This window comes from Sceloporus occidentalis, unplaced genomic scaffold, assembly GCF_023333645.1.
Source record: "Sceloporus occidentalis isolate IW3139 unplaced genomic scaffold, rSceOcc1.0.p SCAF_1, whole genome shotgun sequence".
Taxonomy (NCBI): Eukaryota; Metazoa; Chordata; class Lepidosauria; order Squamata; family Phrynosomatidae; genus Sceloporus; species Sceloporus occidentalis.
The window spans coordinates 164,337,431-164,355,940 of record NW_028316981.1 but is presented as its reverse complement, the minus strand read 5'-3'; the positions used below and the strand labels follow the sequence as shown (position 1 = coordinate 164,355,940).

The 18,510-nt window shown below is 40.0% G+C and overlaps 1 protein-coding gene across 1 annotated transcript in view; it reads right to left on the bottom strand.

Moving 5' to 3' along the window:
• Positions 1-18,510, bottom strand: part of LOC149322633 (amphiphysin-like) — a 38,584-nt gene that overhangs the window by 3,512 nt on the left and 16,562 nt on the right. Inside the window, exons 5-12 of the mRNA XM_089480554.1 lie at positions 18,330-18,425; positions 17,840-17,947; positions 14,744-14,829; positions 7,944-8,019; positions 7,307-7,389; positions 4,816-5,710; positions 2,529-2,600; positions 2,088-2,183 (exon numbers count right to left, since the gene is read on the bottom strand). Of these exons, the coding sequence (XP_089336680.1) occupies positions 2,088-2,183; positions 2,529-2,600; positions 4,816-5,710; positions 7,307-7,389; positions 7,944-8,019; positions 14,744-14,829; positions 17,840-17,947; positions 18,330-18,425 (1,512 nt within the window). The remainder of the gene's footprint in view (positions 1-2,087; positions 2,184-2,528; positions 2,601-4,815; positions 5,711-7,306; positions 7,390-7,943; positions 8,020-14,743; positions 14,830-17,839; positions 17,948-18,329; positions 18,426-18,510) is intronic.

The window sequence follows — 18,510 nt, the reverse complement described above, 5'->3', positions numbered from 1 at the left end:
TTTGACAGAAGAGAGTGGGCATATTAAATATATAAACACACTCATATAAACAGATCTTACATAATGGGGCAACAGTTCTACTGTGAGCACAGAATACAACAAAGTATAGGTCATGGGTGCTATGGGGGGAAAAAAGACCAGCTATCCAAAATCGGACAAGGCTATCATTTATAAAAGAAATTCCCAATATATTCCCCATTCATTATGAACCATATTGAAATGGGACTATATATTATTTACAGCAGAACTTGAAAGCAACATAGAGCCATTATATTAGGACTTTTTTTGAACTTTTATGCTATTCTGTTATCAACTGCAAAATTCTTTCTTTCAAAAAGTAATTGAAAATAATAGAAAACCAATAAGCAGCACAGCAAGTAAAGTTACAATTTCCTTTTTAATCACTGCAGTGAATAACAAGAACAGGTTGTTTCTCAAAGAGTGTAATGAGTAACTGGAATGAATTATTTTTAAAAAGTAATGTATCAGTATCTGCTTGGCACTAAAAGATAATCAATACTTTTCTGCAGCAAATTCTGTGCCATAGAAAATTGAGTTCTGAGAGCCATTATAATTGATAAATATTCAAAATGCAAGTTACCCCTTTGTTTATTTTGATGTAGAGTTTGCCATACGCTGGCATAGTGCAATATCCTAGATGGGAGCAAGAGTCAGAGCTCACAATTTCTTAATGCACAATTCCCTTGTTTTATTCGTGGGGATGTCCTACACCAATAGGTTCCATAGCTCAGTACAAAGTCGCACCCCCCTTGTGATGGTTCCAGGCTTCTAATCGAGAATGGACAGAGGAGGGAATGAGAAGAATAATTCTCTGTATTGAACAATTGCTTCCATGAAGTTGCCAAACTTTGTGGTTTCAAACACACTGGCCTTCTTAAAATACTGGTTCTGCAGTTCAATGGACCAAGAGTAGAAGATGTCAAATCAAGTGGGCCAGAGTGCAGAATATGGCAAGTCAGTGAACACAACAAGAGTGTAGTAGCGAGTTATTGAAGGATGCTGGAGGAATCTAGCAGGTCATGCATAACAAAAACAAATTGGTTCTCCCTATTTACTGCCTTTTCTGACTTCAGTCATGTCTCCCTTTCAGAATGGAATTTTAACATTCAAACCAATGACATAATGATGTTTCTCATCTAGTGTGGTGGTTACAGTATAGGATTAGAGAGAGCCAGGTCAAATCCCCATTTGGCTCATTTGGTGATTTTGAGTCAGTGACCCACTCAAAAGCTGCAAGTTACAGGAAAAGAGATTCCACCTCAACATTAGGAGGATCTTCCTGACAGTCAGGGCTGTTTGACAGTGGAACAAACTCCCTCAGAGTGTAGTGGAGTCTCCTTCCTCTTTAGAGGTCTTTAAACAGAGGCTGGATGGTCATCTGTCGGGGATGCTTTGATTTAGATTTCCTGCACGACAGGGGGTTGGACTGGATGACCCTTGCGGTCTCTTCCAACTCTGTGATTTATGATTCTGCCTGACAGGGTCATTGTAAGGATAAACCAAGCACTGGGGAACATCACGTACAGCATTTTGGAGGGAAGGGAGGATATAAATGCAATGAAATAAAATAAAGCAAATCCTATCATGTTATCGACAGATTAGCTGTCTCTGTATTTAGAGTTTACTACAGCCAGCATGGTGCAGTGGTTTGAGTGTAAGACTAGTAGTCTGGGAGACCAATGCTCTCCACTCAACCATGGGAACCCACTGGTAACCTTGGGCAAGGCACTCTCTCTCAGCCTCACAGGATGCTAGTGTCAACCCCCCTATGAATAAATCTGGCCAAGAAAACGCTATGAGAGGGTTGCCTTAAATCAGAGTCAACCTGAAGGTACATAACAGCAACAACAAATATCACAGCAGTAATCCCAGCTCAGCCATGGAAATCCACTGGGTGACCTTGGGCAAGTCACACTTTCTCAGCCTCAGAAGATGGCAATGGCAAACTCCCTATAAGGTTGCCATGAGTCGGAAAAGACTTAAAGCAAATAACACACACACACACATTATCACCATTCGCCACGCACATTTTGCATGGCAGTGGTACACATGTGCTCTGATGTTACCTCAGCATGGACGTCTGAGAGCACTAGTATGGTCTCCCCTACTCCAAACTGTAGGTGATTCTCATCCTCTGAAGCATAAGCTTGAATTGCCTGAGCCTGGAACATGAAACATGATAGCAGTAAGGCAGTGCGCTTCTACAACAGACAAGGGGTGGGAATTGTAATATTGGGGGTCTCATGTATATACAGTAATCAAAAGCTACATTACTAATTTAAAAATACAAAAAAACCCCCAAACAGATTGGCTCTTCAAGGCAAAAAATAACAATAATACACCTATTCATCCTGCAGATGCCTAAATATTCAATTATTTTGATTTATGCACTTCTCCCTTAATCCAAGCCTAAGGTTTCACAAGTCAGTCAGTTATGAAATAATGAAAAGCACAAAGCCCACTCCAGCTCCTCTCTGTCAGACAAGGTAGGGAACGCTTCTTCTTACCTTGAACAGGAAGCCCAGGGGCAGTTTGTTGTAATCCTCCTTTTTATCATCTGAGAAGAAGCTAGAGATGGTCTGAAACAAAAAAAGCCTTTCAGTTATTTAGACAAAAATCACTTCTTGACTGCATACCCCAATATTTTACAGATGAAAAACAGGACACATGCAGCCAAGCAACATCAGAGTGGGACCAAGACAGCAAAAGATATTAATGAACGAAAAATATTAATGAGGAAGAAGAACACACAAGCTAGGAGAGGCTGCAGCACTTTGCTTTCTCCTGAGCCTACTGGGAAGGGCAAGACCTCATCCATCCAACTTAGTTCAGTGCAAATTACCTAAGCACGTATACAGAATAGCCTAACTTTGGTACTATATGCTAGAGTTGCAATATCCCATGGCTGGCAAAAATAGACTACCACTTGATTGCAGTTTTCCCTTAATATGTGCAAATGTGCAGAAAAGAGAGCAATAACAGGCAGTTCTATCTTACTGTCTTTAACTATTCAGGGTATAGGTAATGATCCATAAAAGCATATTCATATGCTGAGCCTTCACTAGAATAGGCTTGTCAGGTGTCCCTTCTTAAGGGATGTTCCTTATTTGAGGTCCAGGAAGCTTGTTCCTTATTGTGCTGGCGAGTGTCCTTTGTTATTATCCTAATATAATACCCTGTTTGAGGCTTGGGAAGTGTTTCCTTTTATATAGGCTGAATGAGATGCCCCCCAAATCAAGTATTTTAAAGGTGTGGGTCTTTCGTAAGAACAGAAATGTATGCATCATGTAATTTATGTGTGGAGAATATACTAATTTTACAGAGAAACACATAACTTTAACTGAAATAGATACTTTTAGTTGGTCTTTTGGTAGAGAAACATGTGTTAATAGCTACTTCCTGATTATCAACCCTGAATGTCATAAATTTCAGTTGTCCCTTATTGCTATTTTGACACTCTGGCAACATTACACAAGAAGCCTTCCTCTAGGTGCCCCACAAGTTAGAAAAATGGTAATTGCAGACATGGCTTTTCAAGCGGTGGCATCCAGACCCTACATTTTTCTTTTAAAAGTTTTTATTTCCCATCCCCCCATTCCCACACACATATTATCTTCCTGTTGCCAAACGTTGCATTTGGACAGGGCTTTGGTAATATGGAAGCTATTCTTTGACCTCGTTTTATTCTGTTACTTTGCCTTATATTCTTCTAGAGTCAACATTAAATTTCATGGGGTTTCACAGTGTTTGCTTTAATTATTTATTGGCTGCCCTGAGTACGGTGGTGGAAAGGTGAAATATAAATGTTTAAAACACACATTCATTAATTACTGTTTGCCCTGCCATGTTCCAGAGGAAGATTCAATGAAAGCATTTAAAAAGTGAATCAGGAGCCTACTTTCACAATATTATTTGTTTCCCACATTGAGTATGGAGTGATGACTAACACATCATCAATGTCTTCTCCTCAGCTGAATGCTTCTATTACAAGGAAACCACCTCATCCTGGAGTTCAAACTGCAGTATTGCCTCATTCTCTCCACTCACTTATGCCTACTCACTGGTTGACACAGACAAGTCATTGCTCTCTCAGCCTCAGCCCTCTGTGTACAATACAGCAGTTAACTACTCAACTGCAGCACCTACCCCACTACTTCTGTCTGAGGGTTTCTAAGATAATATATGTGAGCCATTTGAACATCAGCAGCAGCAACAACAAAAAAACCTCTACCATCAGCTGTGTAAGTACTAAAGGTTGGTATTTGTATTATGAGCACTAAGGTAGCAACTCCTAAAATTGTGTTGTTTTTAGGAACCCACCTTGGTTTTTCCTGTCAGACAGGATTGCTGCTCATTTTTAATTTAAATGTCTGGCGTATAGGATGCAATCACGTCTCGCAAAGTAAGAGAAGCTCTAGGTTTTGGTGGGAAGCTTGTTCTCTGCCTAAGCAATTTTGTGATGCAAAGGTGGTTCTGACAAAGTAAGAGACAAGTGTGGACAAGCCTTCCCTAAAGGAAGGGATTCAGAACAATTGGGACTAGGAAAGTCAGATCACCCTTAAGAGAGTTGAGCTGTTTCTTTCACAGACTGCTAATGGGCTACCAGGAATAGCTGTATGGTCAGTGCTGGGGAGAGAACACTGGAAATATATACAATTTTCACATTGCCTCCCTAAATGTAGTACTGGTGCTGTTTTAGGCCGAGGAAGACCTTCATCCTCCCCATATTGGAAACCAACAGAAGTAGAGAGTGGAAGTAACAAATGGGAAAGAGAACAGAGCTCTCAGTCTTACCTGCATATTAGTGACCTTTGGGGAAACCTCTGTTTCTTCCATGCTTCCATCACTGCTATCATTAGCTTCAGCATCCTTGCAGTCCTCCTGATCACTTTCTTCTCCTGTTTCTGGCTGATGCTGTTGGTTGTCCTCCGTTTCTGGTACAGTGTGAGTAATGCAGCTGTATGGTAATGAAGTAATGATGGTACTGGGTGCTTCTCCTTTGACCTTCTCATCTTGGGGAGATGGAAAATTTGGGGGATTGCCTTCAGGAGAAACTGAACTCTCACTGGACACCAAACTATCCCCCTGAGTATCTGTTTCCTCAACTTGGGCTTCATCCTGGGCATTTTTGAAGATCTTGTCTTCCTGTTTCAGCAGAGATGGAACTTCATCCTTCTGCTGGGGTAGAGAACCTCCATCTTTCTCACAGGTATCACTGGTTTCAAAGTCATTAACCAAAAGTGGCTGTTCAGAGTCTTCTGAGTCTCTGCAAACATTTTCACCTTTACCAGCAGCCTCAAGCACTGCCTTTGATAAGATCCTTCTGGCTATATCATTTGCAACTTCCTCAACTTTCTGGGAGGCACCTTGGGAAACATGGGTGGATGTCGCCAGTTCCATCACCTGGCTGTCATCTTTGGGATCACTGACTATTGAAGTATCTGATCCAGCCACTTCCACAGCCTCATTTTGCAACTCAGATGCCAAAGATGCAGAGACCTCTTCCTCTGTTCCACTGGCACCACTGGACATGGAGGCTACTTCCTCAGTTTCTGGAACAGATTCTCTCTTTTGGTTTGGGGTACTGGCAGGGGGAGATGTCACTGTCTCCCTTATGCTGTTCCCCACAGGAATGGAAGTGGGGCTGGTTGGACTTACTGGAGATGAGATGACCAATGAGCCTCTGTTACTGCAGTAAGACAAACAAAAGTAGTCTTAGAATGTTTGAATATGCACCCCCTAAATCACCCCGTGTCCTATTTAGCCACTTTACTGAAATGGAATCTCCATATTCAAAGGCTGTATACCTCTTGAATATCAAATGAGAAGGTTTCCATCTTATATCTTCTAAAACACCACACACAGTGGTGGGAACCTATACAGGTTGTTCCCCACCTTGAGAATGCTTGGGTACTTCCAGATGAAAATCTCCTAGCTCCTTAACAGATTTTCATGCTAAGAAAAGAAATGGGAAGTGGGATGGAATAAATGTGTCATCATCTGCACATCTCCCTCACAATGCACACAAATTTTGTGAATGAGACAAGGTAATAGTGCAATGAGAGCCAGTATGGCATAATGGTTTGAGTGTTGGACTACACTCAAACCAGGATTTGATTTCCAGCTTGGCCATGAAACCCACCGTCACGTGTCCTCAGCCTCAGGGGAAAAGCAATGGCAAACCTCCTCTGAACAAATCTTGCCAAGAAAACCCCATGATAGGTTTGCCTCAGAAATGACTTGAAGGCACACAACAACAACAACACCAGTGCAATAACAGTCTCATCTAGAACTACCCTTTGTTACAGAAAGATAAATGTATATCTTTTAATTCATTAACAACAGGGTGTGTGCTCTCAAAAAGCAGGGTAAATCCCTTCCCTCAGATGGCAAAGTGGGGCGGGAGGGGGGGAAGTGGGGAATATACTTCCCACTTCAGGGTGCCCATCCCCTAGTGCCAGCACAGTCCTCTACATTACCAATTTACTCAGGCCTTTCCCAGAGAGGACTCACTTTTTTTAAAGCCGACAGTTCCAAAAATTCTATGAAGGCTGAGGGATTCTGGGAATTGTAGATGAAAAAAGCAATTTGTTTCCAACCTTTGAGGGTGACCATGCTGGACAGCAATCCATTTGGCAGCTCCTCTATTGTGGCAAATGCAGGAAGACTGGTTGGTGGGACCCTCTTGACCCCGCAAATCAAGGAATCAATGGAAAAGGCAGATAGGCAGGCTCTCTGGTGAGCTGACCAGATACAAATGCCTTCTTCTGAGGGAGCTAAAGCTGTGGCTGCAGCAAGGAATGAAGATAGTGGCAGAGGGACAGGCAGGGTATTCCTCCTGCTTCAGCCATTGGGACATACTGTGCCAACTTCATAAAGAACCCAAATCAAGGTCAAAGTAGGTGATGCGTTAATCACACTTTTTGCAGAGCTGCTCATCCAAATACTGAAAGAAGCTTGTTTGTCATATCACATGATTTTTTTCTCACCTATCTATCTTGCATTTAGTACGCTTTTTATATGACTGACCGACCACTGGAAGGAATTAATTTGTAAGTCTGACTGATGTCATTTGGGAGGATATCTCATTGTAGGAGGGAAAAATGGGTTACTTGTAAGGAATTGCATCCCCTTCCATGTCTGGTTGGACCCCAGAAGTCTACTGGATCTAAAGATGATACATCTGGGATGGAGAGAGGATACTGATTTTAAAGCATAGGTTACCCATGGCTTCTGCTGTTGCAGACAGCTACTTCTTTACAAGAAAGAGCAGGGAATCACTTACCTTGATATACCTTTAATAATGAAGACTTTATTAGAGTGTTGCTTTTCCAGTTTACTCATCACATCATATAGGTCATGGTTCAGCTGGAAGAAACAGCAATGAGCAAATTAAATCAAGAGGAACAACAATTACAAGAAAAAAATATTCTTCCTTCCCCAGTTTCCACTTCCATACAACAGATAATTAATGCTAGCTACCAGTGTAATTCCTGATGAATATTCGAGATAATCTCCTTACTCCTGATACTTTTCTCCTTTCATCCATATTTTGTTTCTGACAAGAACAGGGCATCTTAGGAGGCAACTGTAATTTGATTTCATTTCCTTTTTTAATACAATTTGAATTAAATAATTACCATATAGCAATATATTACCTGTTGGATAATTTAAATTTAGACAGACAGACAGACAGACAGACAGACAGACAGAGACAAAGGTACAATGCAGTACTACTGGTCATTACAGAGGAGGACAGGCTCATGTGCTCATACTAGAAAAGAAACCAATGGTTCCATTCCATGTTTGGGGCTTCAGTGATAATCAGGAGTGGAAAGGTGTAGAGTGAGCAAAGGAATCAGAATTCTCCCTTTGTGCATCATTATAAGATTCCAGTTTATATGTCACAACATTTTACTGACCTTGCTCATTTCTTTGTAGAAAATATCTCTCAGATTGGAAATATTCTGAAATATTGTCACGTAGCATGCAATTCGGCTGGCAAAAGGAAAAAAAGGAATAAAATTAAATCACACCATCCCAAACTTCAGTGATGTCACAAGGGTTGGTGTCACCCAGTGCAGTAACTCATTGTGTCATCTCCCCATTGACCTCCCCTACCACACCATACAGAATTCTTAGTCATGTTTTTTGTCCAGATGTTACTCATAAATCATAACTCCCCATATATCATTGACATGAGCAACTAGCAAAATTAAAATGGTACCTTTAAATTACAATATTGTATCCACAGCCTCAATGTATTTATATGTACATTGTTTTATGTAATTAAAATAAACGGTAAGATGCAATGTTTTTAAATAATTTTTAAAAATTATATTAAAAAGCCACCCTGAGGTCACTTTTTTCTTTTCCCACTGAGCCTCACCCCCCTCACCCCATCTCTTCAGCATTTTAAAGGGATTCAGGCAAACACCAAAAGGCAGATGTTTGGGGAGCAGTGGTGTCATCTTCCCTTAGAGTGTCACCTGGTACGTGCCATACCTCCCGCACCCTCCTAGTGATGCCCCTGCCAAACATTAACCTAGTTGAGCCCGGGTAATAGAAGATCAAAAATATAAGCCATGAGATAAAATTCACAGAATCTATAAACAGCCTATTATGTATATAGCAAAAACACAACACACATCTTTTCTTGCAATACAGACTTAAGTCTAAAGGTTAGCAACTACAAGCTCTGATGCTCCATCAAGGAAAAAAATGATAATGTTATATCAAGAAAACTAGCATAATACTGGTCTAATCTGCACTACAGAAATAATGCAGTTTGACACCACTTCCATGGCTCAATGCTATGGAATGCTGGGTTTTATAGTTTTGTGAGTTATTTAGCCTTCTTTTCCAGAGAGTCCTGGTGCCACAACAAACCTTGGCAGTTAAAGCGATATCAAACTGCATTATTTTTGCAGTGCAGAAATCTACCAGCTATCTAGAGGGACAGATTTCCCTTTGCCCAAACATGTAGGAATCATTGAATAACTGTCTTCAGAAGCCTGATAGGCTAAAAGTTATTTCCAAGGTGACTTTGGAGTTTATCACACGGGGGAAATTGGAAGTTTAAAAGGGGTAATTACATGATTCATTTTCACACAACGACATGTGCAATCTGCTATTAATCTGATAAAAAAGAGACATGATCCAGCATTTAGTCATTCACGGGAAAATATTGTGAATTCATTTTCACTTCAGCCATGAATTTGCTTTATTTGCGTAATTGCTATAATGTGAAAGTTAACTGCAGTTTATTCACGGGATAATCGTCAATTTTGAACTTGTTGCCAGATTTCTCATGGTTTATTGGGGCGGTTTTAGTTCTGGTTCTGCTTTGTGGGCAGACAAGGCCAGCTGGCGAGAGGGTTGCAGCATTCCATACTTTGGATTATTTCTTTATGCATTTGGCAGGAATGGGTTGGAGGTCATTGAAATAAAGATAAGATGAGGATGATGAGGATGAGTACAGTGAGCCCTTGGTATCTGCTGGGGTTTGTTTCCAGGACTCCACCGTGGATCCTGGTGATGCAATTACTACCCATGTACACATGTGTGAAAGTCACTATTTCCCAACCATTAGCGGGATATTCACGCATCTGTGTGAGAACCAAATGCCTATTCTACCTTCGTTGGTAATGTGCCCTTATGTTATTGTTGGCTGTGTGCAAAAACCATCTGCATGCTTTTGCTCGATGCGGACACTTTAATACTTTAATGGGATGATGGCACATATGGACCCCGTGTGATAAACTCCTTAGCCCACTTTGTGGCTGAATGAGGGATCTGAACCTGGTTTTCAAATTCAAGTCTGATTTGAGCCTAACCCCTGAACTATTATACCACATACATCTCATAATATAAGACTTCCAGCCAGATGAGCCATCATATTGATTGCTGCCAGTGGCCAGCAAAGTGCACCAAAAGATTGATCATGAATTTTAGGAGTGCTACAGGGAAAAGAATGAGGGTGTGGGGGAGAATGGACACCGTGTTGCTGTTTCTGGCAGCAAACCTATGTCTTATGATATGTCTAATGCCAACTAAAATCCCCACCACTGGTTCACTGAAGGGAAGAAAAGCCAACAGTTTTGTTCCCTAGGCTTTACTGCCATCCTGTGGTCACCGGTCTTTACTAGGTTTCCAGCTGTGCTACTGAAAAGCATTCCATCTCATTGCTACTCCACATGATGTGCTTGAGGTAACACTTTGTAGCATCTGCTAATGTGAGGGTAGTCTTTTGTCTTTCTGATTGAACTTGTGTGCTATATGGTAGACAGGCTGAAAGGCTAAGCCAGAGAAAGTGGGAAAGTCTGGCTATCTAGGCACTGGCTAAAAACCTATTTTCCTGAGAACTGGGTCCTCACTCAAAAGAGGTGTAGCTGTAACAGTAATAATTGGAGGGAAATGGTCAAAAATTGAAAAACAAAAAAATAGAGGGAAAACAGTTATCAAAATAGAGAAAAATGTAAAATACCTAGGGTTTACCATAACGGGGAAAAAAAAAAACACCTCAGAGTTGTATGAAAATAATTATATAAAGATTTGGTCCCAAATTTAAAAATAATCTGAATAAATGGAAGAAACTAAATTTATCTCTGCAAGGAAAGACTGCTGCCATTAAAATGTCAATATTACCATGTATTTTATTCTGTTTTCAGATGATTCTGATCACTATGACAGTAGCTCCCTTCAAAGAATGGCATAGGGACGTTTCTAAATTCCTCTGGAGTGGAAAAAACCCTAGTGTGAACATTAAGACATTTCAGGATTCCCAGGAGAGAGGGGGTTTGGGAGTTTCAAATGTACAACTCCACTGGTAAACTTGGTGGAAAAAAATGGGTTGAACTGGACGATGTGAGATTATAGGAATTAGAGGGGAATAGGTAGCGCTATGACTGGCATGGATATTTGGAATATGACAAAGACCAAATTATTAGAGATTTCAACAACCACTGTGTAAGGAGATGGTTGCTAAAAGTATGGACAAAGTATAAGTATAGGATATCTCCCTAGACACCTCTTTGGTCTCTCCTTTAGAAGCATTTCATAAAAAAAACAACAAAGAAATGGATAACATATGAAGATATTTTGAAGAAAAGTGAGAGAAGCTATAAAATGAAATCACAATTAGAGTTGGAAAAGGAAGGGATAATACTACAATGGTATATGTCTAGACAAATATATGAAAGATATAAAATAGATGAAAAAACACATGGTATATTAAAGGAGAAAAACAAGTTAGAGAAAATGATGTGCGCTAATGTGGGTAAAAAAAATTCTAAAATATATAAAATATTATTGAATTTTGAACTGGAGGAAGAGGTTATGAAAGATCAAATGATTATTTGGGCTAGAAATATTGGACATTCGATTTAGCTAAACCAGTGGGAAAAATATGGAAAAAAGGAATAAAATCGCAGAAGCCAAGAGAAAATGTCTACAAAATGTTTTATCAATGGTATATGGCCTCAGAGAAAATTGCTAAGATATATAAAAGAATGGAGGGTAGATTTTGGAAATGTGGAGAGAATCAGTGGTAATTTTACCATTGCTGGTGGACCTGTAAATTAGCCAAAAAATTTGGACAACAATTAATATGGCAATTAATACTATACTAGGGCTAAATCTTCAAATGTCTCCAGAATTCTACTTATTAGGTATTTTTGAAGATGAATTAGAAAACAAATATGGGAAAATATTATTTTATTTAATTAAAACAGTGAGAATGGCCTTTGCCCAAAAATGGAAAAGTAAAGAAGTGCCAGAGGAAGATGAGTAGTTATACAAAATATATGAGGCTATAGAAATGGATTAGTTAATAGAGGAGACAAGGGAAGAATTCTAGGTGAGAAAGAATATAAGAAGGTAAAGTAAGTGAAGAAGGTGTGAATAAGTGTCAAAGGTTAGAGAGAGGGGGGATGAGGGAGAAGAGAGTCGATGGATGGAATATAAAAGTATGAAGAAAAAGAAGAAAAGTAAGAGGAGAAAGAAGGAACTGGAAAAGAGTGAAAGTGAGGTAAAGATGGAGAAGGAAAAGGTTGACTGAAGTTGAAGGTGATGAAGAAAGAGATATGGATGTGATATTGAAGAGGGGCAAACCTAAATATAAAGAGAAGAGTAAGGAGAGATGTATAAAGGGCATAAGAGAAGGAAGAAATAGGACGGGGTTAAGACGAAACTACAATAAGACGTAGGTTAGTAATACTAGAATGTTGTTTTAGTTTTGGGTTTTTTTTATGTAGGCTTTAGGAATTAGATGTATGGATGATTTATGTATTGTGTGTATTGTATATATGATTATGATAAGATGAAAGAAATAATGTAATGTGTATTTTATTTTATTTATTATGTAATGTGTATGTTGTTTTATTTTTTATTTATGTAGGCTTTAGCAATTAGATGTATAAATGATTTATGTATGATATGTATTATGTATATCATATGTATGATTATGATAAGATGAAAGGAATTTATTATGTACTGTGTATTTTATATATGTTTAAGCTTTAATAAATATTATTAAAAAAAGAAAAAAAGAGCTGGAGCTGGAAGGATCCTTATGTGTGTATAATGAGCCTTCAAGTCACCTGTCAACTTATGGCAACCCCATTAATTTCATAGGGTTTTCTAAGGCAAAAAGATCGAGATGTGGTTCCTTCCTCTGAAATAGAGCTTATTACACCTGATATTCGGTAGTGATCTCCCATCCAAGTACTAACCAGCACTGACCTTGCTTAGCTTCCAAAATCAGACAGGATCTGTTGTCTATAGGGTATTTAAGCTCCAGAAGGATCCTTAGATGTTGTTTTTCTAAAGAGATTAATCAAAAGCTTGTTGGAAGTCACCTGACCATAACTTAGCACCCCATTTCAGCAAAGTAACTGCCATAGTTAGTCTGCATTATTTTCTGGACCCTAACTGCAGGTAATTATATTACTTTCTTGCCTTTTGCAGTGGTTATTACAGGTTGACTCTCACTTGTCTGAAATGCTTGGGACCAGAAGTATTTAGGATTTCAGATGTTTTTTTGGATTTTGGAATATTTGCATATACATAATCAAATATCTTGGAGATGAGATCCAAGTCTAAACTTGAAATTCATTTATGTTCCATATATACCTTATACACATAGCCTGTAGTTAATTTCATACATAATATTTTAAATAATTTTGTGCATGAAGCAAAGTGTGTATATCTTGAACCATCAGAAAGCAAAGGCGTCACTATCGCAGACATCCATGTGGACAATTTTGGAATATTTTGGATTTTGGCATTCTAGATAAGAAAAACTCAACCTGTATTGACATACAGGACACTGGACAAGTTATTTTTTGGGACTACAAAAGTAACTTTTAAAGCTTTAAATGTAAACTAATGCATGATGAGGGATGCATAAGTTAGCCCTACCCTTTGCTACCTTTGGGGAGATAGCTGTTACTCATCCAATTCTATCAGTGAAAGCTTTCACACAGTTTGCTTTCTATGCATTCAGGGCTGCAGGACAGATGGACTCCTTTGCATCACCAGCTATACACACAAGGGCTCTGTCCCTCAAGATGTTTGTATTGATGCCAGAAAGCTAGGCAGCCTGCTTCAGCTTTCTGCTCATGTCATGGTCTATACATGAGTAATACTTTCTGAATAGAGCTATAGTGTGCAGACAAATCTACATCTGTTTAAACACAATGGCTCTGCACATGCATGTGTGTCACACAGGTGACTGGAAGTTGAATGTGCATAAAGGTCTTGCTGTAAACGGTGATGTCAAAAAACTCTTTCATGGGGGTAGGCCAGTGTTGGCAGATAAGTAGGGCCAGGCCTGATTAGTACTTGGATGGAGGACCACTAAGGAATATCAGGTGCTGTAAAGCCATGGCAAACCACCTCTAAATATTCTTTGCCAAATGAAAACCCTATGAAATTTCACAGGGTCACAATAAATCAGCAGGTGATTTGAAGGCACAGACACAAAAGCACACACAGCTGCACAGTGATTGAGTGAAACATTTCATTCTAGCTTCAATTTGCCATCTGCAGTATGTGTATATTCTGCAGAGGATTTACACATGGATAAATTAAAAATTGGAAAATATTTGGTTTAAACATTGAATGAAAATGACCTAGGAAAAAAAAGGTAACAACTGCCCCATTCCCAGGTCCAGGTTTCCATGCCCCTCTGCACAGGTTCTTGGATTAGGTGATTAATGCCGTCGGTGAACTCCTGGTCCCAGCCATGAATATCAGCCCCCAATTATGAATTTGGGAAAAGGAAAGTGCTGAGGCTCTGACAACCTCATAAGCCATACCCTTTGACCTGGCAGACGAACCTGAACCCTTGATGTGAGAGTGCTCACTTTAATGACCTAGCAATGATAGAAAGCCACTCCATACACATTAAATGACTGCCTTCTTCTGTTGTTTCCTGTGGTGCAAGGTTGTGCCTTGACTTCTCAAAGTCTCCACTGTCTATCTTGATATGAGGTCTGCTCTTGGTTTTGAAATAATTTTTAATCTGTAGTTTAGTATGCTTCTTTTTAAAAACCTTTCTGCCTTAGCTTAGGCTTGGCTCATCACTTGCAAGTGTCCAGCCCCCCAAATCTCTCTGCTATTTTATGGAAATATTTGATTTCTGGTCACAGCCTTGCTTCTTAGAATCTACAGTCTGCCTTGCGATGTTTTGCATTAGCAGCTTGACCTGGAGCCAGGTTACCTGTTGTAAATGACCGGCAGCTCCTCTCGTAGCTCTTTGTTAAGCTCCTCAAATACAGCTTGAGCTTTGTAGAACTCCTCTTCAGCCTGCAGTAAGACCCAAGAGCTGTTTAGAGGCACATGGTGGAATAAAAGCATGAACAATTCAGCCAAGGTAAAAAGACTCTGGACCTTATCACACAGGGGAAATTGGGGGTTTAAGCAGGCATTTTCCTGGGACAGTCGTGCTGAACTCAGATTGTTGACACACTGTATACTCTTCATATGTGGAGATATTCAGGTTAATAGAAGTAAGCTCAGGTTTGACGGTAGAGAATTTGGAAGGTTCCTTTGAGACACAGGAAGAGAAAAGTGGATGGAAGAGTAAAGCCTCTGGCTTCCTTTCTCCCAGAGCTTGGGTAAGTGAATTTTTGGACTACAATCCTACAATCCCCTGGCTGAAGGATTCTGGGAGTTATAATAAAAAAGTAACCATCCATCTGTCATTCATCTATGCTTACCTTTATTCAAGGAGATAATTGTTCGTGCTTTCTTCCCTTTCCAGCATAGGAAGGGAAAATGATAGGGGAAATTAGCCTTTAAGGAAGACACACAGATGAACAATGGATGGAGAAAGCTCTAGAACAGATTCTCCTCCACTTTTCTGGGAGCCATGTAGACATTTTGCATAGCTTGGCTTACATTTTGTTACCTTTCACAGGCTACACAGAGACAGCAGGAGCCACTGGCTACCTTTCTCCATTTGCTTTTCCGAACTGCATGTTGTTGCTTCTTTGCTAATTTATTGTCGTCTCCCTCCTTCCTTTCCCCCCTTGGGACTTACACAACAGGTAGAAATTGGGGAAAAGAATGGGGAAAGGGAGTTATTTTGTCATGCTCCCTCTGGATTTGGGATACTCTCTCCAACCATGTCCACTTGTCTCAGAGGAAAATGTTAGAATTCACAACCTAGTTCAGTTACAGATGGCTATTTCTAAATTGATGTTTAGAAACTGATTCCTTATAGGTCAGATTATTTGTTCAATGATGGGCAAGATCATGCAATCTAATGTCTTTGTTCCACAGAGAAAACCCAGGACACATGTGTCCATGCAACATCAAAATATGGTTCAGATGCCAAAAGTTACTAATGAGGACAGAACAGACAAGCTAGGAGAGGTTGCAGCAGCTTGCTTTTGCCTGAGACCACTGGAAATAGCAATATTTTACCCATTCTCTCTTCTCCCTCCTGCTTTGTAACACCTGAAGTAAAGATGAAGACAAAGAAGAAAAGCATGTGGAGGAGACAGAAATGGGGACATTTTAAAAGCAGCTGAAAAAGTGAAATGAAGTAGAGGTTGCCTCTGCGATATCAGAATAGTTGAAGGGCATAGGATGACCTCCCACAGTCCCCTCTACCAAATTAAAACAAATTGATTGAAAAAGCCCTAGCAGTCTCTTTTCCAGCCTTTTGACACATCCTCCCATGAGGGCCTCTGTTTGTTTAGTGTTTAAACCTGAAGATGTCTATAATTTGCTTCTAATTTTGAAAAAGAAAAAAAGTCTCTCTGGATCTAAAACAGACTGGAAGAGGTACTTGGCAAAATTTCCCCTGTGGTCCCTTTAAGGTTGTGGTCCCTGTAAGGCCCAATGTGTCTTTTTCAAACTGCAGTCTGATCTGCACTGTGCCCACTTCCGACCAAGTTCAGCACTATCATCTCTGAAAGGTGGTGCTGTCTGACATTCATAACCTGGTCAAATAACACTAGAACAGGGTTGGGGAAAGTGCAATCTACAGACTGCATGAGGCTCACTAGTCTCCTAAATGCAGTCCCTGAAGCCCCCAAAGTTCCCAGATGAAACTCAAAGTGATCACCCCATGCCCAAAGGGAGTCAAAACTACTTGCTCCATTTCCCAAGTCTATAACACCACACAAACTTTAAAAAAAAATCTTCAAAAATCTACCAAAAATGAACCCAGAAGAGGCATGACACCACTTCTGGTCATGCTAAGGGGTACAGCGATGAAAAATGCCCCCTTGCCCGCATCACACTTGGCCATCCCTGAATTTCTAGAGTTACCACAGATCTCCGTGTTTTCTAATCCATTAAGACTGCCTTAGAGTTAAGCAAGGGAATAAGCAAACTTTCACAGCTGTACTGCAGACAGTTTGGAAGGACTTCGGCTTCAGCATGAGAATGGTGTTAAATGACTAAATAGAATAGATGAATATGTTTTATCTTTTAACAACGTTGATATAGGGAAGAAAGATGAAGTAGGATTGGAAGCTGGAATCGAAGAAGGTAGTATGATAGGGATATAGCAGGAGTGAGGACAAGTTTGGAGATGTTTCAGGAACTACATTCCAACCGTGGGCAGGGCCAGATTGTAATTTGTGCCAATTTACACTTTTCCCCAATTGAGGAAAGACTGCCTTCTTTCCATAACTGTCTACACAAAACTAAGCTGGTAGGCATGGGAAACACAGCACATACATGTTCCACCATGAACCTATATGTGATGTTATATAGGAAGCAAAAAGGGTTGGGGGCCTCTGCTTCTCATGTACCTTGAATATATAATCACTTATTGCCTCTTCACATATTGAGCAACTCTAAATTTCAATAAATTTATCACAATCTCCCCACAAGATTTTAGGTAATTCTCAATCAGGATTAGAAATTTAGGCCCAAAACAGACAAGCCAAAAGAAGCAGCTTCTGGTTGCTTCAGGGGAATAGTATTCAGATGGTGCACAGCCCCAAAGTGCCGGAAGCTGCCACAAAAGAGTGAATTTAATCCACTCCTGTTGGCTTCCAGCTCTAGAATCCCAACAGTGGCCTACTTTGAGAGCGGGCCATGTGCACAGCCTGATCGTAGACCGAGGCCACTCCTTGCTGCCCATCTGCTTTGAGCCATAAAATCATAGAATTATAGAGCTGGAAGAGACCTCAAGGGCTATCCAACTCCCTTCCATTTAGTTCCTAAGATGGGCAGATCACTTGACTGTAGGTCAAGGTGACATGAGAAGTTGGAATATAAGGGTGATCAGATTAGTGATAGGAATAACATCTCTGGTTTTCTGAAAACTGATTCTTGATCTAGGTAGCTTTCATACCTTTGCAATTTTAGCTTCATCCTTCTTCTTGGCATTCTGGAGGGCTTCCAAGTGATGCCTACTGCTATCATAATCCACAAGTTTCCGTCCCCTCTTAGCTATTCTTTCCTATGAAGAAGTAGTGCACACCAAAGGTGAAATTAGATGGAATACATCAAACAGAACCATCTGAAAGTCAAGGATGTCTCCCTATGCGTATTAATATAAGCACACTGAGGATTCTTGGGGGGAGAGGGAGAAACAAGTGTCCCTTTGTCCCATTCCTGCACATGCACTGTAAAAAAACAGGGAAGATCCAGAAAGACACACATATGAGGAAGGCTACAGCAAAGAGATTAATTTGTGAATATTTTTAAAGGTTAAAACTATTAAGATCAAGAAGGAAGAGAATTCTTTATATGAGAACATTCCAAATGAAAAACTGAACTTCTCAGTGCACCACATTCCACTGGATATTGGACACTGTGCTGTGGAGCCTGAAAATGCATACCTTAATATCACTGAACTGAGTCAGGTAATTCTCCATGGTCCTGACTGCCTGGTCAGCCAGTTTCTCCTCATAGTCTTCCCATAAAAGGTCATTGCTCTGCAGATTAAAAACACAGAGATTTTCCAAATCAGTGCTCCAATGATACATGCACATGCAAAAGTCCATGGCCACACACAATGCT